Here is a 26,813-nt window from a genome sequence, read left to right on the forward strand (position 1 = left end):
TGAGGAGACCCCCACCTCACCTAATACCATCCCCTCCACCTTGTGTATGATATCTGTCAGTCTCTTATTCCAACTGTCCACAGCACAGATATCTCTTCCCTATTCCTACCTATAGCATTGGCTGAAGCTCTGACAGACTCATATTTCCATAGAAGGGGAAGGTTCTTCACCAGAGACCTCAGGAGATTCCTGCTTCTCCTGCCTGTACCTACCTTCTTACTACCCATAGCAAGGTGTGATTGGACTGGGCTGTAATTTCTTCACCTACCAGTAGGTGTCCTCAATGCTCCACCTGCAACCCCTGCATTCTGTACATCCAACTTGGGGCTTTTATATAGAAAACATGCATACATTTTATGGTACAAATGTTATGTCATATATACAGTATATGGTAGGAACATATTATGTGGTAAATATAGAGAGGCAGAGAGAAGAGAGTGCAAGGAAAGGACAGAATGCAGAGAGGGGGAAGAGGGGTGAGAGAGAGGGGGAAGGGAGAGGAAAGAGGGGGGAATGGAGAGGAGAGAGGGGGGAATGGAGAGGAGAGAGGGGGGAAGGTAGAGGAGAGAGGGGGGAAGGTAGAGGAGAGAGGGGGGTGGATAGGGGAGAGAGAGGGGGAAGGGAAAGGTAGAAGGCAGATAAAAAGAGAAGGGAGAGGGGAAAGGGGAGGAGAGAGAGTTAAGGTAGAGGTGAGGGGGAGGGAGAGGGGGAGGAAGAGGTGAGAGGGGGAAGGGAGAAGTGAGAGGGGGAAGGGAGAGGTGAGATGGGGGAAGGGAGAGGTGAGAGGGGGAAGGGAGAGGTGAGGGGGAAGGGAGAGGTGAGAGGGTATCGGCTGTGGAGAACAAGATAAGAAATTGGTAATAATCAGAGAATCGCAGAATAAGGTTAATAAAATATACAAAACTTTATTGATGAGTAAAAACCCTCAATGGGGTAAATCTATAGAGAATAACACCTTCCAATAACTAGGTAATAATATTGGTGGCCCAATAATCAATCGGGATAATCGCATCCCTTTGGGTAATGATCCATGACATGAAATCCTCCGGGAATAATACATGATCCTCATATACAATATATCAGACATGAAATGTAATCAGAACAATCGGTGGATAAATCCATTTAGATGATATAATAAAAATTGAAGCAAGTTGTCAGTGAAAGGCGAAGCGGCTGAACGGACTCGGCACAATGAAATCTTAGGAGCCGTGTTGGCAGAGAGTCATGCAGAGCAGAGATGGGGGAGTTGGCAGAAGTAAAGATGAACTTGGGATGACTTGGCTAAGCTTGTCATTCAGGGGGATAAAGTTCTGGTTGTGGAAGAAAAACTCTGATATAAGGCAGCAGAGAGCCGGCTATGAGATCTCCGTCTCTCCTTGGGATTGCTGATGGATCGATTTCTGTTCTTATACAAGATAATGTCAGAAACATGGAGAAAGACATTGCAGAGAGAGACACTGGGAGCCGGGAATGCCGTATATGTTAGATAGAGCCGCATCACTTTATTACATCCAAGGAGAGGAGAGAGAGTGCAGGGAGAGGAGAATGGAGGATGGAGAGGAGTATGGAGGACGGAGAGGAGAGATTATGGAGAGATTATGGAGAGGAGTATGGGGGATGGAGAGGAGTTTGGATGACGGAGAGGAGTATGGAGAATGGAGAGGAGTGGGGAGGATGGAGAAGAGTGGGGAGGATGGAGAGGAGTATGGAGGATGGAGAGTAGTATAGAGGACTGAGAGGAGTAGGGATGATGGAGAGCAGTATGGAGGATGGAGAGCAATATGGATGACGGAGAGGAGTATGGAGGATGGAGAATTGAGCGGAGGATGGAAAGGAGTGGGGAGGATGGAGAGGAGTATGGAGGATGGAGAGGAGTATGGAGAGTAGTATAGAGGACGGAGAGGAGTATGGATGATGGAGAGGAGTATAGAGGATGGAAAGGAGGATGGAGAGTAGTATGGAGGATGGAGAGTAGTATGGAGGATGGAGAGGAGTGGGAAGGATGGAGAGGAGGGTGGAGAGGAGTAGCAGTAAGAGGAAGATGCGGTCTCTTTCTCTGTATTAGTGATTGCTCCGGTCAGCTTTCATTAATGAGAAACTTTAAAAATTTAGAAAATGTATTTTTCCCGCCATGAATGAGTCTTAATAATGAGTTGGATCCTCATCACCATCATAGTAGTATTGATAATATTGGAAAGTGTGGAATCCTACAGAGGGGAGAAGAGGGAATTCACAATGGGAGGCGACCATTATATCCATGAAGAGTAGAAGACTTTCCTTTAGAGGGTTGCAGAGAAATCCGAGGTGTCGGTGAGGAGATCCTCTATACATGGAAGAGGTCCAGCAGACCCAACACCGGGACACAATCACCAGACACATCTCTAGCCGTCTACAAGAGATAATTGTACAATTACACGGAGATATTACATTGTATACATTCCATGAAATGTGTCATCAATACATATATATGTGAATGTGATGTGAATATCATTCCATGTTACACAGGGACTCGTCATATCAGTAATTTGGCTACTTTCCATCCACAGAAGAATTGGGATCATGTGACCTGAGGAAGATCTGCAGATCCCAATATCAGCAGCAGAGCCGACTGAGGAGACGATTGTATTCAGAATATTGAATGTCGGTCCCATTCCCATCCCTGGAACAGCCAGGACGGGTTTTATTATTTTCTGTTAGGAAGTGATCCAGATCTATAGAGAGGAGAAGCCGGAATCCAGGAACTGGACTGATCAGCACTAGAGATGGGCCAACAGTTCTATCCGAGCAAAAGTTCCCCCTGAACATCACCTGCTCGCCCGCTCGGCAAACACACACATTTGCGGTTAGTTTGGCGGAATGTTCACCCGCTGAGCGTCCCCACAATGCACTGTGAGCTTCGCACTGCATTCTAGAGGACCTAATTGGATGAAGCCAGTGGTCAGGTGCAATTAGCACTTTCAGGACCCTGATTGGACAAAGTTATGATGACTTTCTCCAACCAGGGCTCAGTGCTCATAGTCCCACCCCACACTATAAATGGTTCCTTCTTATAGGAAGCCTTTGCAGTGTTGGAGTGGAGATATATAGAGCCGGGCTCAGTTTACTACAGGTGAGTTAGTGTGTTCATTTATTGTGATTCTGAGTGTAGAGTGTGAGTATAGTGTAGTGTCAGTGTAGAGTGTTGGTGTATTATTAGTATAGTGTGTGAGTATGGTGTGTCAGTATAGTGTAGTGTGTGTGTAGAGTGTTAGTATACTGTTAGTATAGTGTGTGAGTATAGTGTAGTGTGTTGTGCAGTGAAGTGTTTAACACCACATTACATAACATTTAGTGCTGTATATCCTTCTTGGTTGCTGCATGTTTTTTTTTTTCCTGCCCCCTTTTTTTAAATTGTCAGCTGCAGTTTTTTCTGACTGTGACGTTGGTGTTCCCCCTTTTTTTATAGTTTTTACATTTCTGTCAGCGGAAGTCCTCAATTTAAAGTGCACCAAACACCACTTCTCATTGAATAAAGTGCATCCAATCACACATTTTCCGGTTTATAATAAGTTTGGGTAATAACCCCCCATCATGTCTGGGAGGACAACAAGGAGAGGCAGACATTCCCCATGGCACTGTGAGGGGTCCAGCAGCGTATGTGACCACAGGCAAAGGTGGATGTGGTCAGTCCTCAGGCAGGACATCATTTCCTCTGTTTAGTGATGGTGCCCGTGCTATCCAGCCACAGCATGCAGAGGAGGTGGTGGACTGGCTTACTAAACCCTCCTCATCCTTGGTCATCCTCCTCATTATCCTCATCCTCCGTCACCCTAGCAGAGACTAGTGCACAGTCCCCTGCAGTTGCCAGAGCAGCTTATTCTGCCTCCTTGTCCACATCTATTCCTGCCCTAGCCCCAGCATCAGGCATGCTCCTTGATGATGCACAGCCATTACTGGATTCAGATGTTGGTTCTGAGGTTGAGGTTGAGGAAGGCAGGAACATGAGCCTACAGAGAGGGGAGAACACTGGCACACAAATTGGCAGTCATGTTCCCCCAGCTGCAGCGTATTGCCAAGTTGTCTCCGGTGGTAATGAGGATGGAGGTGATGATGATGATGAGGTCACTGATGTGACTTGGGTGCCGGATAGAGCAGAGGAGGAAAGTGAGGGTGAGGCACAACCCCAACGAGACAGCCATCATGGAAGAGTAGAGAGCAGCCACCCTATTCCATCACATTGTGGAGCTGTCATCTCCCGGCCCACTTCCCACAGCTCAGATGTCTAGACTTTTTTTGCACATGTGCAGCCGATCGCACTGTTCCAATTTGCAAACTTTGTCTCAAGCACATTGAACATGGCAAAAACTCCAACCAGTTGGGTGCCACATGCTTGACAAGGCATTTAACCTTCCACCACTCAGCCCATTGCAAGAGCACCTAAAAGCCACACAAAAGGGGCACAAATCTGTCCCTCCTCCTCACCTCAGTCTGTCCCCGCTATGCCTCATGACCTCTCAGCAGCCTCCACTGACAGGGATGATATTATAGTGCAGGGTGTCCCAGGTCCTTGCAGCACATCTGCCAGCAGCACACCACCAGATGCAGAGTAGTAAGGCTTGCTCAAAGTGGTGCAAAAAATGTGTTATTTCCATCCAAAGTCTGCCAAAGAGACACCAGAATGTATCCAACAATCCTCTAATCTTGTTCCCAGTGCACTGCATTGTGACCTCATCATACAGACTGGCCCCCAAGCCGTTATTTATAAAAGAAAGCTTGCAGGAAAAAACTATTTAACCACTTTCAGACCGGACCATTTTGCTGGTCAAAGACCAGACCACTTTTTGCGATTCGGCACTGCGTCACTTTAACTGACAATTGCGCGGTCGTGCGACATGGCTCCCAAACAAAATTGACGTCCTTTTTTTCCCACAAATAGAGCTTTCTTTTGGTGGTATTTGATCACCCCTGCAGTTTTTATTTTTTGCGCTATAAACAAAAATAGAGCGACAATTTTGAAAAAAATGCATTATTTTTTACTTTTTGTTATAATAAATATCCCCCAAAAATATATATAAAAAAAAAAAATTTTCCCTCAGTTTAGGCTGATACATATTCTTCAACATATTTTTGGTATAAAAAAAATCGCAATAAGCGATTATTGATTGGTTTCCGCAAAAGTTATAGCGTTTACAAAATAGGGATAGTTTTATAGCATTTTTATTAATAATTTTTTATTATTTTTTTTTTACTAGTAATGGCGGCGATCAGCGATTTTTATTGTGACTGCGACATTGTGGGGGACCCATCGCACATTTTTGACACATTTTTGGGACCATTGTCATTTATACAGTAATCACTGCTATATAAATGCAGGGATTCCTGTGTAAATGACACTGGCAGTGAAAGGGTTAACCAGTGGGTGGCAGTGTAGGGGTTAAGTGTTCCTAGGGGTGTGTTACTAACTGTGGGGGGCTGGGATTTCATTTAGTGAACACTGATCTCTGCTCCAATCACATGGAGCAGAGATCAGCGTCACTAGTTGCTGGGCAGAATGGAGAAATGCTGTTTACACGGCATTTCCTCCATTCAGCCGTCCCGTGAGACGATCGCGGGGATGCCTGCGGCGATCGAGTCCATGGGTCCCGCGACCGGACTCACGGGGGTCCCAACCAGCACGGGAGCACGCCACCAGCGGTGCGCTCCCGATGGCAGGGCGGCATTTCCTCCATTCAGCCGTCCCGTGAGACGATCGCGGGTATGCCCGCGGCGATCAAGTCCACTTTACAGGCAGAGTAAAGACACCCCTGGCACTATATTTAACCACTTGCTTACTGGGCACTTAAACCCCCCTCCTGCCCAGACCAATTTTCAGCTTTCAGGGCTGATGCACTTTGAATGACAATTGCGCGGCCATTGTACCCAAATGGAATTTTTATCATTTTTTTCCCACAAATAGAGCTTTCTTTTGGTGGTATTTAATTACAGCTGGGAGTTTTATTTTTTGCTAAACAAACAAAAAAAGATGCAAAATAAAAAAAATAAAAAATCATGTTTAATAGTTTGTTATAAAATTTTGCAAGCAGGTCATTTTCTCCTTCATTGAAGTGCGCTGATGAGGTGGCACTGGTGGGCACTGATAGGCTGCACTGGTGGGCACTGATAGGCATAGTTAAGGCGGCACTAATAGGCACAGATAAGGTGGCACCGATAGGCACAGATAAGGCAGTACTGATGGGCACAGATAAGGCAATACTGATGGGTACAGATAAGGCGGCACTGATGGGCAAAAATGGGCACAGATACGATGGCACGGATGGGTGGCACTGATAGGTACCAATGATAGATGGGACTGATGGGCACTGATAGGTGGCACTGATGGGTGGCACTGATGGGTACCACTGGTAGATGACTGATGGGCACGGATATGTGGCACTGGGGTGCAGCACCGTTGTTGAGGCAGATTGTGTGCACTGATGGGTGGCACTGTGGGCACTGATGTGTGGTACTTTTTTATTACTGAGCTGGCATTGGCAGGGGGCAGGTGGGCACTGATGGGTGGCACGGATGGGTGGCACTGATAGGTACCACTGATAGATGGGACTGATGGGCACTGATAGGTGGCTCTGATGGCTGGCACTGATGGGTGGCACTGGTAGATGACACTGATGGGCATGGATATGTGGCAATGGGGTGCATCACCATTGTTGAGGCAGATTGTGGGCACTGATGGGTGGCACTGTGGGCACTGATGGGTGGCACTTTTTTATTACTGAGGTGGCACTGGCAGGGGGCAGGTGGGCACTGGTAAGTGCCCCCTATCAGTGCCACCCATCAGTGCCCATAGTGCCATACATCAGTGCCCACAGTGCCACCCATCAGTGCCCACAGTGCCACCCATCAGTGCCCACAATCTGCCTCAACAACGGTGCTGCAGTCCCGATCACGGCCAGCTTACCAGTGCCCACCTACCCCCTGCCAGTGCCACCTCAGTAATAAAAAAGTGCCACCCATCAGTGCCAACAGTGCCACCCATCAGTGCCACCCATCAGTGCCCACAATCTGCCTCAACGGTGAGTGAATGAATGAATGAAATACTTATATAGCGCACAATGCAACCTGAATCGCCTCTAGGCGCTGTGGCGAGCTTTGATCATCTGCTAAAAGAGGAAGGTCTTGAGTTTTTTCCTAAAAGCCAGGTGATTTTCTTCCAGGCGGATGTTGATTGGTAGAGCATTCCATAGCCGAGGCCCTTGGACAGCGAATCTCCGATCACCCTTGGATTTATACCGGGCTTTGGGCACAAGGAGGAGGTTTTTGTTGGCTGATCGAAGACTGCGGTTTGGTGTGTAATGATTTATTTTCTCCATTAGGTATTGCGGAGCTTCTCTATGCACGCATTTGTGGGTGAGGCAAAGGGTCTTGAACGTGATCTGATTTATTATGGTTAGCCAACGTAAGCTCCTCAGTGAAGGAGAAATGGATTCCCAGGGTTTTTTTCCTGTTATCAGCCTTGCCGCCGTGTTTTGGATCAGTTGTAATCGCGCAAGTTGATATTGTGGTAATCCTATGTAAAGCGAGTTTGCGTAGTCCAGTCGTGAATTAATGATTGTTCCAACTACCACTGCTTTGTCATTCTTTGGGATAAAAGGGATGAGTCTGCGAAGCATGCGCAGCAGATGGTGAGATCCACTGACTACAGATCCTATTTGCGCATCCATTGACATTTGTGCGTCTAAATTAACCCCAAGACTCTTCGCTTTGGTCTTTGGGGAGATAGTCTGCCCAAAGACGGTTGGTGGAGACCAGGAGGTTTCGGTTGCGGGCTTATGATTTGGGTGTAAGATAAGAAGCTCTGTCTTTGATTGGTTCAGCTGGAGGGAGTTGGTGGTCATCCAGTCCTCTATTGATTTGAGGCAGTTTTCAAGTTGTTGTTGGTGATCTTTTTTTCCATTGATCCGGAAATAAAGTTGCGTGTCGTCAGCATAAGAGTGGAAGCAGAGATCTGAGCATCTGATGATTTGAAGGAGTGGGCGAATGTAAATGTTGAAGAGAACGGGTGACAACGGAGAGCCTTGAGGGACTCCGCAGGTGACTGCCCGAGTTTCGGAGAGGAATTTTCCTAGTTTCACTGTCTGTGACCGATTTCCTAGGAAGGACGCGAACCATTGGAGATCTATGTCTTGGACTCCGGCTACTTCTGCGAGTACGAGTAGAGTATTGTGATCTACTGTATCAAACGCTGCACTTAGGTCTAGCAGTACGAGGAGACACGGCTCTCCGTCATCTGCTGCTTCGAGGGCATCATCCCAAATCTTGAGGAGAGCTGTGTCTGTTCCATGACCCGGGCGGAAGCCTGATTGCAGCGGGTCCAGGAGTTTGTGAGTATCCAGGTGAAGTTGTAGCTGATGTACTACAGCTTTCTCCATGATCTTAGAAATGGTGTTGAGGCTTGTAATTGGCCTATGGTTGTTTGGATCCTGAGGGTCCAGGTTTGGTTTCTTGAGTAGAGGTTTGACGATGCCTTGTTTGAGGATGCTGGAACAATCCCTTCGTGGAATGATCGGTTTATGAGGTGGGTTATGGTTGGAGCCACGATGTCGGAGCATTCTTTCAGTAGTTTTGTGGGGATGATGTCAATAGGTGAGGTACTGTCACTCAGTTTATTAATGATGTTTTTTGCGGTGTCTACGGTAATTGGGGATAGTGAAAATTTTGGCGGTTGCGGTATGTTGGTGCGGACATCCTCTTTATGTATTTATTGGCTGAGGTTTGATGTTTTCTTCTGACAAATTGTTTCCCTGATGGTTTTGACTTTATCGATGAAAAAATCCGACAGTTTGTCACTGTAATCCTGGGATTCGCTTTCTGGGGGTTCTAGGCACACCGGATTCATTGATTGATTAACCAGTTTAAACAGTTCCCGTGGTTGGTTTGCGGCCGTTGAGATTGTATATGAGAAGTGGTCCTTTTTGGCTTTGAAGATTGCTTTCCGATAATTCTCTGTCAGACCTTTGTAGTTAAATAGGTTTTCCTCGGTGAGATTTCTTCTCCATGTTCTTTCCGCTCTTCTGCGTTCTTGCTTTAGTACGGAGAGGGAGCTATTAAACCATCCAGCATTTTTCTTCCTGATGAGAGCCCAGCGTTTTGGTGCTACCGAGTCTGCTGATTGCAGTAATGCCTTGTTCAGGGAGTTGAATGTTTCCACCGTAGAGTGGTTTAAGGTTATTGTAGATATTTTTTTGGACAGAGTGGTTTTGAAGGCTTCGGAGTACAGTTTTTTGTGCGATCTGGTCCAATGCGTTGTTACAGGTTTCCGTTTTGCGTTGGTGATGTTGGTAGCGATTTTGAATTTGATGGCGTGGTGATCCGTCCATGGCAGAGTCATGTTGTCGAGTATGTTGACGTCGATGTTCTGTTTGAAAATGAGGTCCAGGGTGTGTCCTGACCCATGCGTGGGAGTCTTTATCAGTTGCTGTAGACCCAGTTCTTCTAGTTGATTGATGCAGGCAGTCGTGATGGGGTCTTTAGGCTCGTTTGCCCAAAGGTTGAAATCTCTGAGTGCCAGGAAATTTTTGAATTTTAGGGTGTGCATTGCAAAGGATTCCGTGAGGGGTGAAAGAAGATTGGACTTTGGTCCCGGTGGTCTGTAGCACAGTAGAATATGAGTGGTGTCATGGGGTGTTGGTTGAAGATGTAGCGTCAGGGTTTCCATAAAAGACACTGGGTTCTGAGATGATGGTTTAGTGAGATCCAGGTGACCTTTAAAGATCACTGCTAGGCCTCCTCCTTTTTTCCCTATCCGGTGTTCGGTTAGGATCCTGTAGTTTTCCGACACCAATTCGGTGAGGATGGTGTTGCAGTCAGAGGTTAACCAGCTTTCGGTGATGAAGAGGCAGTCTACATTGTTCTCGATGATGAAGTTGTGTACTTCCAGTCTATGTTTGACTGCAGACCTGGCGTTAATCAAGGCGCAATCTAATTGTAGTGGTCGAGTAGATGTCTTCCTGTGGTTGGGAGCTGGTTGTCGTCCGGTTTTTAATAGTTGTTCTCTTTGAAGTATTTTTTGTATGGAAGATGGCAATGTGGTGTTGATGTTCCTTAGTCTGTGCAGAACTTCAGCTGAGTATTTGAAGTAGCACATGGTTTGTGGATGCTGTTGATGGTACTATGGGCCTAAGATGATGATCCTGATCAGGGTATTGATCCTGAGGTGGGGCTAGGTATCAGACTTGCCACCGTGCTTGAGGCTATTAGCGTGCAAGTTGATCAGGGGATGCCTATATGGATGCGGAAGGAGTTGTTGTATTTGTTTGCTGGCTGTTCCAGCTGCCTTTACTTAAGGTTGAGGTCTCCGCTTAGAAAAGAAGTCTGGCTGTGATCTGGAATAGTCGTCCTAGGATAGCGTAAAAAATGGAAAGGAGGCCGGAGGTAGGGGTATGCTAACCTATGGTTGTTCCAGAGGAAGGCGAAAAAACCCCTGACAGTAACAGCCAAATGCACCAGTGGGGCAAAAATTCCTTCCTGACCCCCATAGGCAGTCGGACGGAGTCCCTGGAACAATCACTGGGGGGGGGGGAGTGGAGGTGCGAGCTTACCTGGCTGCGGTTGTCCCCTTTAAACACTCTGGTTCCGGTGAATCTGGCTTGCTGTCAGCCTGACATTTCTGGAAAGCTGTCTGGTTGCCCCTTGCAGTGGGATCTTTAAAATGGAGGGGAGGATGGAGGTGGGATAGAGGTTAGAGACTCCTGTCTTAATTCCTGTTTTCACGGTGCTGCAGTCCCGATCACGGCCAGCTTACCAGTGCCCACCTGCCCCCTGCCAGTGCCACCTCAGTAATAAAAAAGTGCCCCCATCAGTGCCACCCATCAGTGCCCATAGTGCCACACATCAGTGCCCACAGTGCCACACATCAGTGCCCACAGTGCCACCCATCAGTGCCCACAATCTGCCTCAACAATGGTGCTGCACTCCCGATCACGGCCAGCTTACCAGTGCCCACCTGCCCCCTACCAGTGCCACCTCAGTTAAAAAAATCGCCGATTACCAGCTCCATTGTGTCACATGATCAGCTGTCATTGGCTGACAGCTGATCACATGGTAAGGGGTCAGGATCGACCCCTTGCTTCGATCCGTGATCAGGCGAGTCTCATAGACTTGCTGATAACAGAGCGTGCCGCGCGCGCCCCTCAGGGGGCACGCAGGCCACTCGTGCACAGGACGACGTCAATAGACATAGTCCCGGCAAAATAGGTCTGCGTTGTAGCCATCATTCGGCTATAGCGCAGATCCCTAGTGGTTAAAGGAATTTTTCATTTTTATTGTTTCACTTTAAGCATCATTAAAATCATTGCTCCTTTAAAAAATATTGTTTTAAAAAAAATGTTTTTCATTGATGTCCCCCAGGGGAGTACCCGGGCCCCCATACCCTCTTTATGGCCAATTAGTTGCATATAAGTCTTTAAAATTGGGACAATGAGGTTTGCCATTCAGGTCTAATTTTTTGTGATGTTCAAACGTTCTGATATGTTATGAACAAGAGGGTGTGCAGCCCATCACTAGTGACTACACGTAATGCTCTGCAGTGGGTTGGGTGACATGTAATGCTCTGCAGTGGGTTGGGTGACATGTAATGCTCTGCAGTGGGATGGGTGACATGTAATATGCTCTGCAGTGGGATAGGGGACATGTAATGCTCTGCAGTGGGTTGGGTGACATATAATGCTCTGCAGTGGGATGGGTGACATGTAATATGCTCTGCAGTGGGATGGGTGACATGTAATATGCTCTGCAGTGGGATGGGTGACACGTAATGCTCTGCAGTGGGATGCGTGACATGTAATGCTCTGCAGTGGGATGCGTGACACGTAATGCTCTGCAGTGGGAGGGGTGACACGTAATGCTCTGCAGTGGGATGGGTGACACGTAATGCTATGCAGTGGGATGGGTGACATGCAATGCTGCTAGAATAGATGGGTGACACACAATGCCCTGGGGGGTGACACTGAATCTGCCTGGGGTGGCACAGAATCTTCCTAGGGGGTGACACTGAGTCTTCCTGGGTAGAGACACAGAATCTTCCTGGGGGGTGACACAGAATCTTCCTGGGGGTGACACAGAATCGTCCTGGGGGGTGACACAGAATCGTCCTGGGGTGACACATAATAAACCAGAATAAACCATTTTTTTCCAATGAAAATTGAGTCAGTAAAATGTATTGTCAGTAAATTTGACACAACAGGACAGTGTCTTGTATGAATAAAGTTTGTTGTAATGTTTGGTCCTTGTGCCGTTGTCACAGAACATCATTCAGGAGCCAATCCACATGCAGCTCTGAAAGTGCGGGGGCAGTTGTCACTCATAGAGAGGAGGCGGGGCTCCAATCAGATGACAATGGAGGCGGAGCTGTATCGGTGATCTGATGGGCGGTGCAGCCAGTGTGTCACCGCAGGCTTGTAGTACAATAGATGGGAGCACGCATGCGCGGGTGCCCCTATCAGATCAGTGGTGTGAAGGGGGCACCGGTCACACAACAACACAGGAAGTGGGCAATACTGAGCAGAAATGACGCCATTTAGAAGAGGAAAAGAAGAGAAAGATTACTATTACTGGAATTCTATATTTAAGGATCAGAAAGAGAAAATAAAAGCTGAGAGTTGATGTGACTTTACTCTGATATCATCCATTCCGGACATTCTCTTCATATCCGGATCCGTGTATTACCTGAGAGGGGGAGGGGCTCCCACACACCATCTTCTGATCTTCTTCTCTTTATAGATACATCCCAGCCTCCTCCTGCACCCCTTCATAGAAGAATAAAATGAGCGTTAGAGGAGGAAATGTTGCTGTGATGATGGAAGGGGGGAGGGGCTCATACTGAGCTCTGTAAGAAATGATGGAAAAGTGAGGGGCCCTCACCATGGCAGGGGCCCCACACTCATCTCCATCCATCCATTGGGTTAGCAGACTGTATGCCGGGTGTGCTGGGCTGTCATGTGTACAGGCTGAGAACACACATCTGATTGGCTCAGTTATACTGACACATTGGATGGACCTCGGGGGATGGGGGGGTTTCCTGTAAAAGGTAAAACCTTGTGGAAGATTGTAGGACCTGACTAAGATTATTATTGGTGGATCTGATTCTCCCATCCCCCATCTGTAATGATAAAACTTGGGATGAGGAATAAATTCTCCATCATCTGGGAAATCTGTGACTGGCACAGGAAATCTCAATCATCTCTCTCATTATCTGTATAACTACAGAGACCTCCAATGGGCTCTACAGAAATTGTATAGAATGTTTGTCACCCGTCCTTCCATCTTCATTACAGAGCAGCCCGGGTGTCAGAAGACCTCCCAACAACGTCTCATCTCCATCATCTCATCTCCATCACCTCATCTCCATCATCTCATCTCCATCATCTCATCTCCATCATCTCACCTCCATCTCACCCCCATCATCTCATCTCCATCACCTCATCTCCATCATCTCATCCCCATCATCTCATCTCCATCATCATCACACCTCCATCATCTCATCCCCATCATCTCACCCCCATCACCTCACCTCCATCATCTCATCACCATCATCTCACCTCATCATCTCACCCCCATCATCTCACCTCCATCATCTCATCTCCATCATCTCACCTCCATCATCTCATCTCCCCCATCATCTCGCCCGCATCATCTCACCCCCATCATCTCATCTCCATCATCTCATCTCCATCATCTCACCTCCATCACCTCACCTCCATCATCTCATCTCCATCATCTCACCTCCATCATCTCATCTCCATCATCTCATCTCCATCACCTCACCTCACCTCCATCATCTCACCTCCATCATCTCATCTTGATCATCTCATCCCATCATCACATCTCATCACATCTCCATCATCTCACCCCCATCATCTCACCCCCATCATCTCACCCCATCATCTCACCCCATCATCTCACCCCCATCATCTCATCCCCATCATCTCATCCCCATTATCTCATTCCCATCACCTCACCCCCATCATCTCACCCCATCATCTCACCCCCATCATCTCACCCCATCATCTCACCCCCATCATCTCACCCCCATCATCTCACCCCCGTCACTTCACCCCCATCCAATGTTGTCTACATTTTACTATTCACATTCTAAGACTTAGTATGTGTGTTACCTCCAATAGAACAGATCTTACCTGTCTCTATCCACAGAGAAGCCGGCATTCCGGAGGACCTCACAACGTCGTCTCACTTCTGACTCTGACATCTTCTCATCATCATTCAATGATATAGACAGATCGGTCAGAGTTCGGTTTGTGGAGATAACGGAGCAAAGATCATCACAGCTCCATAATGTCCCTTTACATTCATAGACACTGGAGGGAGAAGCAGGAAAGAGGTGAAATTTTCTTCCAGGGAGGGGCAGAAGTAGACATATCCAATGAATAATCAGTGGGCGGGGTCCTAGAAAATGAAATACAAAGCCACCTCATATGTGCCCACAGTGCCCATTAATCAGTGCCCACCAGTGGTGCTGATCAGTGTAGTCTCATCAGGCAATTTGAAGGGGCAGATTTGATGATGGCAGTTTTTTATGGGGAAAATAGGATGGGGAAATTTTGATGGTGGCAGTATAATGGGACAATATAATGTGGCAGTTTTTATGGGGAAATTTGATGGAGCAATTTTGATGTTGGCAGTATAATGGGACAATTTTGATGGGGGCAATTTCATAGGGCAGTTTTGATGAGGCAATTTTGATGGGGCAATTTCATGGTGTAATTTTGATTGTGCCAGGATAATGGGACATTTTGATGGGGCAGTTTTGATGGGGGCAATATGATGGAGCATTTGTTATGGGGTAATTTTTACTGGACAATTTTAATGGTGGCTGTATAATAGGGAAATTTTGATGGCAGCAATAGGGTGGGGCAATTTTGATGGTGGCAGTATGACTGGGCAGTTTTTGAGGGGCAATTTTGATGGTGGCAGTATAATGGGGCAAATTTGATGGTGGCAGTATAATGGGGCAAATTTGAAGGGAGCAATTTCATGGAGAAATTTGATGGGGCAAATTTGATGGGGCAATTTTGGTGGGGAAAATTTGATGGGGGCAATTTTGATTGTGGTAGTATGATGGAGCAATTTTATGGGTGTCATTTTAAGGGGACAATTTGATGGGGCAATAGGATGAGGCAGTTTTGATTGTGGCAATTTTGATGGGGCAATAGGATAGGGGTAATTTTGATGGTGGCAGTATGATGGGGCAATAGTATGGGGCAATTTGATGGGGCAATTTCCTGGTGCAATAGGATGAGGCAGTTTTGATGGGACAATTTTGGTGGTGGCAGTATAATGGAGCAATTTTGATGGGGCAATAAGATGGGATAATTTGATGGGGCAGTTTTGATGGGGTTATTTTGATGGGGGCAATATTATGGGGCAAATTTGATGGGGCAATTTGATGGTAGCAGTATAATGGGGCAATTTCATGGGGAAATTTGATAGGGCAGTTTTGATGGGGCAATTTGATAGGGCAATTTTGATGGAGGCAATTTACATGGTGGCAGTATTGTGGGGCAATATTGATGGGAGTAATAGGATAAGGCAGTTATTATGGTGGCAGTATGATGGGGCAATTTTGATGAGGGCAATTTTGATGGTGCCAGTATAATGGGCAATTTTGATGGGGACAAAAGGATGGGGCAGTTTTTATGGGGCAATAGAATGGGGCAATTTTGATGGTGGAAGTATAATGGGGCAAATTTGATGGGGGCAATTTCATAGGACAGTTTTGATGAGGCATTTTGAGGGGGCAATTTCATGGTACAATTTTGATTGTGCCAGTATAATGGGACATTTTGATGGGGCAATAGGATGGGGCAGTTTTAATGGAGGGCAATATGATTGGGCAATTGTGATGGTGGCAGTAAAACGGGGCAATATGATGGGGGCAATGTTGATGATAGCAGTTTTGATGGGGATAATTTTAAGGGGGCAATTTGATTGGGGCAGTGGGATGAGGCAGTTTTGATGGAGTTTTGATGGAGCAATTTTGATTGTGACCATTTTGATGATGGCAGTATGATGGGGCAAAATGATGGGGCAATTTTGATGGTGTTAATATGATGGGGGCAATTTTGATGGTGGCAGTATGATGGGGCAATTTTGATGTGACAGTAGGATGGGGCATTTTTGGTGGGGGCAATATGATGGAGCAATAGGATTGGGCAAATTTGAAGGGGCAATTTTTATGGGGCAATAGGATGGGGCAGTTTTGATGAGGATAATTTGATGGGGAAGCTTCTGCAAAAGGAAATTACTTTATAAAAGATGCACATAAACAAGGAATATCATTTACAATTATCTTTTATAAAGTAATTTCCTTTTGCAGGAGATTTTTGTATTTCTAGATTTATAATCTTTGTAAATGTAGATAAAATTCCTGCTTCCTGGAGGGGGAGGGGAGGTTTGCATAGCTAAGGGGTGGGAACTTCCTCTGACATTGCTATGGAAACCCGACCTACAACCTATTACACGGCTCGTGCTGCTCTGAGCATGTGCAAGATCTGGTGGTGCATGCTGGGTAACCATGGAATAACCATGGAATACAGGAAGAGATACAGTCTGGCTTCAGATGCCCACACATGAGATGGCGGCGGCCTGCTGGGACTTACAGAAGTAAGAAATCAATGCTGCAAAAATAGAAAGCGGCCCTTGGATTACAGCGTAACCTTTACTAGAATACATGAATCATGAGGATTATAGGGGGAGATTTATCTACAAAGTCACATTTCTCCGGAGCACCACTTTATATATACAAGTGCCATAAAAGCCCCCCTTAGGGGTATTTATTTTGCTTCTAACAAGTTTTTGGATGTGGCACTACTGAGAGGAAATCCTCAGCGACTCCATTTCTACAATTACCGGGATAAAGTTGTTAGTTTTCTGTATAAAGTGTATTAATAGCAATTCATTATTGTGCAGCACATTGTTCCAGCACTGAGGTTGTGGTAGTAGCAGACATATATTCTATGTAGTATTTGCTTTGTATTATCATTTTTGTTGTGTAATTATTATTTGGAAGTATCAGGATCAGGTGGTTAGGTGGTTTGTTACATAGTTACACAGCCGTATAGTAACACTGGGGTTGTGGTAACACTTACCTCTGTCTGCAGGTAGGTTGTCTGTCTGTGTAATATAGAGCAGAGCTACACTAGTTTGTTATTTAGTGTATAAAATATGTAGAAAGATAAAGAATGAGAGAAAATACAACAAAGACAAAAGGACAGACACAGTCTGGCTGTGAGAATAAAACAGAAATAAACTTTTTCTGAGGATTATCCTGTGACAGGAACATGTCAGGAACATCCACTATTCACCGGTTAGACCGGCACCATGGGAATCACCCCGTCCATATCTCAGGATCCTCAATTTATGGATGTGGGTGGAGTTTAGCCATCAGCCAATCAACCCTGGGGGGTGTTCCCTGCCCAGCCCACAAGCCGGTCCTGTGTTCTGAAGGAACCAGAGCTAAATGGACCATGAATGGTTCTGATGGATGAGGATTGGATTTCCAACACCGGCATGTCAGTCTGATCCCAACAAGACCAATCAGAGCTTGTCTGGTGTGATCAGACCCCATAGAACCATTCTGGGGGTTCTCCTGGATTCTATCCTCACTACACATACAATGTTATATGTACATGTACCCCAACATGTCTACAATCAGGAGCAATTATTTCCATCTCTCTGCAACTAATATTTTATTTTGTATGAGAGATAAAATAGATTCCTCTGATCTCTGATATAAATCAATGTGTGGCAGACAGTTCGGGGTCTTCTCCCTGTATCAGCATGAAGGGTAAGGTCGCGCTATGGAACTGTTGGATATAGTTCTGGTAAGAGCGGCCTCTATTTAAATTTCTACCCAATGTGGGTGAAACAATGAAATGAAATTGGGGGAAATAGACTTGGCGCTATACCATTTGAGATTCAAAATAATTACAATTTGCATAAAATTTCCAGCGTGCTGGTAAGTAATAAAAAGTTAATATTTAAAAGTACACAAATAATAGTGCAAACCTCTCTGTGTAATGCCAAATGATAGTCTATAGCAATTGTTCATATATATATATATATATATATATATATATATATATATATATATATATATATATTTATCAATAGATGTCATTAAATCATAATAATCAATAAACCATAAAGATCAATGAGCCATAGGTAAACTAATGCTACATGCAATTCTTACATTACAATATTAAAGTGCAAGTGCCAGTGAACAAACTTGTGCCAGTGTTTAGAATGCACGAAATTCAATTGCAAAAAATATAGAAAATGAAAATAAAAATGAATAAATATAAATATAAAAATAAAAATAAATATAAATGTAAAAATAAAAATGAATAACCATTCAATTATCTATTTTGCATATCATATGTCCATTTGTGCACCTGTGACGAGAAGTCCGTGAATGAATGGTATATAAGAATATGATTAAAACAGAAAGAATGTAAAATTAATAATGGATATTAAAATGAAAAAATGTGATAAAAAATTGACCAAAAATTGATGATAAAAATAGTGAAAAAATGGTGAAAAATAGTGAAAAAATAGTGACAAAAATGGTGGAATTTCTTCTATAAGTGGGGGGGAGGGGGGGTGACTTCAACTGTTGCTCCCGGTGCTCGGTGACCACTTATGTAATTGCTCTCACCAGAGGTATAACCCCGTCCGGTGTGGATCAGCCTTCACAGTATGAGCCACTGTGTTGCTCTCTGGCTTGCCTCTGCTGTGGTTCTGGGAGTCCCTCGTTCCTCCATTGGTATAGCGTGCAACGTTATATGCAACAAGGAAGAGGCATATCCATGGTGTAGTACATTTATAATTTAAGGTTTTATTTAACCGCCTCCCGCCCGCCCTATAGCCGAATGACGGCCTTAGAGTGGGCGTTTCCTTCGCCTGGCCGTCCCTGGACGGCCTGGTGTTTACTTCCGCAATGCGCGCCGCCGGGGGCGCGCATCGTGGAAGTATTGTATTTGCCGTGTCTCCCGGAGACAGGCAAATACAGATCGCCGTGAACGGCCAATCAAAGCGGCCGTTCACAGCGCGATCGCAGCTGCCAATGGGAGATGATCTCATATGTAAACATATGAGATCATCTCCCATTGCCGTGTCTCTCCCTCCTCACACAGAGACAGCGTGTGAGGAGGGAGAGAGATCTATGTGTCAGCCCCAGTGCCAGTGTCAGCCCCAGTGCCTGTGTCAGCCCCAGTGCCTGTATCAGCCCCAGTGCCTGTGTCAGCCCCAGTGCCTGTGTCAGCCCCAGTGCCAGTGTCAGCCCCAGTGCCATCTGTCAGCCCCAGTGCCAGTGCCATCTGTCAGCCCAGTGCCATCTGTCAGCCCAGTGCCATCTGCCAGTAGTGCCAGTGCCACCTGCCAGCGCCTGCCGTCAGCCCCAGTGCTGTCAGCCCCAGTGCCGACAGCCCCAGTGCCGCCAGCGCCAGTGCCACCTGCCAGCGCCACCTGCCATCGCCAGTGCCGCCCGTCAGTCCCAGTGCCGTCCGTCAGCCCCAGTGCCGTCCGTCAGCCCCAGTGCCGTCAGTGCCGTCAGCCCCAGTGCCGCCAGTGCCGTCAGCCCCAGTGCCACCTGCCAGTGCCACCTGCCAGCACCAGTGCCACCTGCCAGTGCCATCCGTCAGCCCCAGTGCCGTCAGCCCCAGTGCCAGTGCCACCTGCCAGTGCCACCTGCCAGCGCCAGTGCCACCTGCCAGCGCCAGTGCCATCCGTCAGCCCCAGTGCCACCAGCCCCAGTGCCACGTGCCAGTGCCACCTGCCAGTGCCACCTGTCAGTGCCACCTGCCAGCGCCAGTGCCATCCGTCAGCCCCAGTGCCGCCAGCCCCAGTGCCACCTGCCAGTGCCACCTGCCAGCGCCACCTGCCAGCGCCAGTGCCATCTGCCAGCCGCAGTGCCATCTGCCAGCCCCATTTGCCAGAGCAATTAGCCAGAGCAAATAGCCAGCACCATCTGCCAGTGCCAGCCCCAGCCCCATCTGCCAGCCCCATCTGCCAGCCCCAACTGCCAGCCCCAACTGTCAGCCCCATCTGCCAGCCCCATCTGCCAGCCCCATCTGCCTCCAGTGCCATCTGCCTCCAGTGCCATCTGCCTCCAGTGCCATCTGTCAGTGCCACGTGTCGTCAGTGCCACGTGGGGTCACTTTGTGGGCATTTCCATTGTCCTGGTGCTCCAGGGCCTTCAAAACTGTAATAGGTTGAGAAATGAAATGTGTAATTTATGCTCCTAGAACGCCTGATGGTGCTATTTCCATATTGGGCCTCTGTATGTGGCCAGGCTGTGTAAAAGTCTCACACATTTGGTATCGTAATACTCAGAAGGAGTAGTAGAACGTATTTTGGGGTGTCATTTGTGGTATACACATGCCATGTGAGAGAAATAACCTATTACATTGAAAATTTTGTGAGAAAAAAAAAATAAAAAAAATCTTCATTTTGCAAAGAATTGTGGGAAAAAGATGACAACATCAAAAACCTCACCATGCATCTTAGTAAATACCTTGGAATGTTTACTTTCAAAAAAGGGGTCATTTGGGGGTATTTGTACTTTCCTGACTTGTTCGGGTCGCAAGAAATTAGATAGGTCACCAGTACATCAGGTGTGATCAATTTTGTGCGTTTCGCACCACAGATTGTAGACTCTCTAACTTTCACAAAGACCAAATAATATCCACTAATTTGGGTTATTTTTACCAAAGATATGTAGCAGTATAAATTGTGGCCAAAATTTATGAAAAAAAATTATAATTTGCAAAATTTTATCACAGAAACAAAGAAATATGTGTTTTTTTTCAAAATTTTCGGTCTTTTTTCATTTATAGCGCAAAAAATAAAAGCCCCAGAGGTGATCAAATACCACCAAAAGAAAGCTCTATTTGTGGGAAAAAAAGGACACAAAATTCATTTGGGTACAGTGTTGCATGACTGAGTAATTGTCATTCAAAGTGTGAGAGCACCAAAAGCTGAAAATTGGTCTGGTCAGGAAGGGTGTTTAAGTGCCCAGTAAGCAAGTGGTTAAATAAACAAATTTACTCACAAGCAATCAATGAATGTAATCTCGTTTGTTTATGCTGCTTGGTTTCTTTTAAAAGAAGACAGGTCCCGCTCGGCTGCCTCGCCATCTGAGTTAGAGGTGTATGCTGTCTGGCCACACCCTACGCGTTTCGTCATTAAGACGTCATCTGGAGCGGCCATCTGCATGCACCTTTTTCTTTATATAGGGTGTAATGTGCCAACACGCATGCGCGGAAAAACGCCGCCATTTTTATTGAGGGAATGCCCTCTATTAGCGATGATATAAAACATACTGGGCTAAGCAGGGGATTGTTTAATGCGCCTGCGTTGATACTGTTATTTGGTGCCGGAATAAGGGTTGGACATTACTCCTGTATATATGGACTCTGTATATCTGGGATTTACTGTAAAATCACTGCCAATTCATTAAACCAAAATGAAACACAAGTAAATACAGATAAAAACATTAGTGAACTTAGGTAAATAAAAACATAATGCGCTTGGATAAATAGAAAAGGAAGAAAGGGGAATAAAGCGGAAGAAAATATAGCGGAAGAAAATGTAAAAAATGTAATTGAATGTACTTCTCCCTGTATCAGCCTCGTCCCCTGCTGGGCTTGTAGATGAAATGACTAGGACTTCTCTTTGAGGCTCAGTGAGGTGACAATTTTATATCTACAAGGATGGGGGGATTTTATTGGCATCTAGGGGTCACTTCTGGTCTAGAGACTCACTCTGTCCTTCCAGATTCTAATTGAGGACCATCTGTCTATGATTGGTCACTGAATGAAGAGAATACAGAGTCCTGTGCGTCTTCTGGTCTGTTTCAGGTCCAAATTCAGCCCAAAATTAAGCCATAAATCGGACCAGAAAAGGTGAATGGAGACGCACCGGACCCCCTTCTGTGATCTGCTGTGACCTCCAGTGTGACCCCAAGTCTGATCTCTGATAGTCAGTGGAGGGGGAGGGGATGAAAGCCAATAACAGCGAGTGACCTGAAGGACTATGATGGGAACTCCCAGTGTAACCGGCCAATCAGAAGTCTGTCTTTGTATAACTTTCATCTAGGTGATATGTCTGGATCCCTCACATAGAAGATTTATACCAGAATCCTGCAGAATATTATATCATTCATAGGATAATTCTCACCTCAGACTCTGCAGAGTACAGCCAGGATCTCTGAGCGTCTCACATAGAAGTTTTATTCCAGAGTTTTCCAGATTATTATATGATAAATCCAGTGTGGTGAGGGATCGATTATTGATAAGAATGGATCGGAGATCATCACAGCCGGAGGAAGTCACACCACATCCCTCCAACCTGCAGAGACAAATCCAGACACATGATATTATATTATAAGATGAATATGAGGAATTATTCCCATTTAGTGAAAAGTAACATAACATCAGTAGAGCGGAATATCAGGATATACAGAATGTTATACAGAGGAAAGATCTTGTTATTAGGGAAGCTGATAAAGGTGAAGCTGTTGTAGTACTTATGTCTACACGATATAAAGAGGGGACGCTGTGACAGCTCAGTCACCCCCTTATGTACCCGGTTATTAAGCAGGACCTCACACAGTGTCTCAAAGGGGCTTCTGAAATTGATAGATAAAAGGAAAGGATCTGGGGGGTTTATGAAATAAAACAGCAGAATTTCTGACGGTGGTTCCCCCATGACCCCAATATTCCATCACCTTCATAAAGTCCACCAATCAGAAGTTCCCATTGAAGGTCACCGGATTGTGGCAGGACTAGGATCCCTTATAGAGAATGTAGGGGGATGGGTGGATATACATTTCCAGCCTTTAGTGCTGAGACTTCTGGGATATATTAGAGATACAAGTACTATATTGGTGGATATTCCACATTTACAATGGGATTCTACATTCACATGGGGGACACTTCACATTAAAGCACTTTATTCTTCCATCCCCCATTCTTTAGTGTCTCCACCAATCAGATATCATCTCCATATATATAGATCATATACTAGGATGTTACAGGAATTATTACAGAGGATGGAAAGGATGAAGGTTTTTTACCTTAACCACTTCAGCCCCGGAAGGTTTTACCCCCTTAATGACCAGAGCACTTTTTACAATTTGGCACTGCGCTGCTTTATCTGGTAATTGTGCGGTCATGCAATGCTGTACACAAACAACATTTGTGTCCTTTTTTACTACAAATAGAGCTTTATTTTGGTGGTGTTTTATCAGCTCTGGGAATTTTATTTTTTGCAATATAAATGAAAAAAGACAAAAAATATTTAAAAAATATATATTCCAACTTTTTGTTATAAGAAAAATCCAATAAACTCAATTTTAGTCAATGTTGGAAAGTAAAGTAGATCTCCTCCAGTCATATATCTGCCAAAATATGCCGATAGTATCACACTGACACTGAATGAGATAACAACTGATGCAGTGTCAGTGTGATACTATCGGCATATATAGTGACATAGTTAGTCAGGTTGAAAAAAGACACATGTCCATCCAGTTCAACAAAAAAATAAAATAATAATAATAATATCATACAATCCCATATACCCAATTCTATACCCACAGTTGATCCAGAGGAAGACAAAAAACCCCAGCAGGGCATGATCCAATTTGCTAAAGCAGGGGAAAAAATTCCTTCCTGATCCCCCGGGAGGCAATCGGATTTTCCCCGGATCAACTTTACCTGTAAATGTCAGTACCCAGTTATATTATGTACACTTAGGAAATAATCCAGGCCTTTCTTAAAGCAATCCACTGAGCTGGCCATAACCACCTCTGCAGGGAGTCTATTCCACATTTTCACACTGTGAAGAAACCTTTCCGTATTTGGAGATGAAATCTCTTTTCCTCTAGACGTCAAGAGTGCCCCCTTGTCCTCTTTGTTGACTGTAAAGTGAATAACTCAACACCAAGTTCACTATATGGACCGATTATATATTTGTACATGTTGATCATATCCCCCTTAATCTCCTCTTATCAAGAGGGAATAAATTCAGTTCCTGTAATCTTTCCTCATAGCTGAGCTCCTCCATGCCTCTTATCAGTTTGGTTGTCCTTCTCTGCACTTTCTCCAGTTCCCTGATATCCTTTTTGAGAACTGGTGCCCAAAACTGAACTGCATATTCCAGATGAGGTCTTACTAATGATTTGTACAGGGGCAAAATTATATCTCCCTCTCTGGAGTCCATACCTCTCTTAATTCAGGAAAGTACTTTGCTCGCTTTGGAAAACGCAGCTTGGCATTGCATGCTATTATTGAGCTTATGATTTACCAAAACCCCCAGATCCTTCTCCACTATGGATTCCCCCAGTTGTACTCCCCCTAGCACATATGATGCATATTCTTAGCCCACAAGTGCAGAACTTTACATTTCTAAACATTAAACCTCATCTGCCACATAGTCCCCCAATTAGGCAGAGCATTGAAGTTGGCTTGTAAATTGGAGACATCCTGTAAGGACGTTATTCCACTGCATAGCGCGGTGTCATCTGCAAAGACGAAAATGTTACTTTTGATCCCAGACCCAATATCATTTATAAAGCTATTAAAAAGTAAGGGTCCCAACACTGACCCTCGGGGTACACCACTGATAACCTTAGACCATTCAGAGTAAGAATCATTACCCACTACTCTCTCTGAATTCTGTCTTTTAGCCAGTTTTCTATCCATTTACAAACTGATATTTCCAAACCTGTAGACTTTACCTTACACATGAGCCGTGTGTGTGGAACTGTATCAAACGCTTTTGCAAAATCCAAGTATACCACGTCCACCGCCCCCCTTCTGTCTGAGTATACCACGTCCACCGCCACCCCTCTGTCCAACTATACCCCGTCCACCGCCACCCCTCTGTCCAAGGTTTTACTTACCTCTTCATAAAAAGAAATTAGGTTTGTCTGACAACTTCTGCCTTTCATGAATCCATGCTGTCTGTTGCTTAAAATATTTTTTTTCCTGCAAAAAATCGTCTATGTGGTCTTTTATTAATCTCTCCAGTATCTTCCCAACTATAGAAGTTAAGCTAACAGGTCTATAATTACTTGGTAAAGACTTTGGCCCTGCGCCAATCCAGTGGTACTATTCCTGTCATTAATGAGTCCCTAAAAATTAGATACAATGGCTTTGAAATTACAGAGCTCAATTCTTTTAGGATCCGTGGGTGGATGCCATCAGGTCCAGGAGCTTTATCCACCTTTATTCTGTCCAAATATTTCTGTACCATATCACTTTTGAGCCATTGTGGATTTGGGGCTGTGTCACTACCACACCCATTATGGACATGAGCTCCCCCATGCTCCTTTGTATACACAGAGCTGAAGAAAGTATTTAATAAGTTAGCCTTCTCTTTGTCCCCAGTCACCCACTCCAGATTAGTTTGTAAAGGGGCTACATGCTCAGACTTGACCTTTTTACTATTAATATATTTGAAGAATTTTTGGGGGTTTGTCCTACTATCTTTGGCAGATATATGACTGGAGGAGATCTACTTTACATTCCAACATACGGGATACCAGCTGAAAGGCAGCCAGGTGATTTACAGATGGATACTGCAATGGTGTGGTGACTGTGGTGCTGATATACATCTTAGCACTCGCTGACCAGCATCTGACTTGAGTTTCCTTTTGAAATAACAGCTGAAAATCTTATCTGTTTATTCACATCAGAGTCATTCTGCCTTGCTACTTTGTCTGCCTAAATAAACAAAGGAGATTACTTGTTGCCAGTGGTTGAAACATTATAAGTCTGCCGGCCGCTTTGGAATGTGCATTGGAAGTGTGGTGAAGTGATTAAATAGAAGGCTGTTACAATTAAATGCCACGGATTGGATGGGATTTCCTACTGTGCATTGGCTTTTTCTATCGTTACACTATTGCACATTGTTTAACCTTTCCAGCACCAAGGGATGGAGACGTGACTATCATAGCAATATTATTAGCATTAACTACAGATAGGATTTGTCTGAATTGAACATGTAATTTTTCAGCTATCTACCTCATCCCCTCTCTCCCTTCCCCCACTCAATATTGATTTAGTTCATTGATTAACCGTTTAGTTATTGAAAGAAATAGGGAATTTTGACCCTGTAATATTCAGTAGGTAATCTAATACGTGGGTTGCAATGGACTAAAGCAATTTGTCCAGACCTGGAGTAGTGTTTTGTGTTTTATGTATGTCCTGTTTGTCTTATTGTCTGTGGGTACACAATTAATTATATTAGATTGAGAACCATTACTTTTATAAACTGCACAGTTTTTTTTTTTTTGATACTTTAATAAAATTGGTTGTTATTCATTTAGATCTATTTATTGTTGCCATTAGTAACCCCTTGTTAGCCTGCTCTTAGCGGGCTAAAGTTCTCTTTTTTCTATATCTCCTGTACCCTGCCCACAGCTTCTGACATCTCCTGTACCATGCCCGCAGCCTCTACATCTCCTGTACCATGCCCGCAGCCTATGACATCTTATGTACCATGACCACAGTCTCTGCCATATTGACATCTTCTGTACCATGCCCACAGTCTCTGCCATATTGACATCTTCTGTACCATGCCCACAGCCTCTGCCATATTGACATCTTCTGTACCATGCCCACAGCCCCTACATCTCCTGTACCATGCCCGCAGCCTATGACATCTTCTGTACCATGCCCAAAGCCTCTGACATTTCCTGTACCCTGCCCGTAGCCTCTGGCATCTTGACATCTCCTGTACCATCCCCACAGCCTTGACAT

The 26,813-nt window shown here is 45.2% G+C and overlaps 1 protein-coding gene across 1 annotated transcript in view; it reads right to left on the reverse strand.

The window, feature by feature from the left end:
• Positions 1-880: 880 nt before the first annotated feature.
• The window catches only part of LOC143963510 (NACHT, LRR and PYD domains-containing protein 3-like), a 140,785-nt gene continuing 114,852 nt past the window's right edge, over positions 881-26,813 (reverse strand). The window contains exons 7-9 of the mRNA XM_077473154.1: positions 22,228-22,398; positions 14,169-14,348; positions 881-2,389 (exon numbers count right to left, since the gene is read on the reverse strand). Of these exons, the coding sequence (XP_077329280.1) occupies positions 2,143-2,389; positions 14,169-14,348; positions 22,228-22,398 (598 nt within the window). The 3' untranslated portion in view covers positions 881-2,142. The remainder of the gene's footprint in view (positions 2,390-14,168; positions 14,349-22,227; positions 22,399-26,813) is intronic.

Source organism: Lithobates pipiens, unplaced genomic scaffold, assembly GCF_037356315.1.
Source record: "Lithobates pipiens isolate NorthernLeopardFrog02 unplaced genomic scaffold, aLitPip1_a1.2 Scaffold_8, whole genome shotgun sequence".
NCBI lineage: Eukaryota > Metazoa > Chordata > Amphibia > Anura > Ranidae > Lithobates > Lithobates pipiens.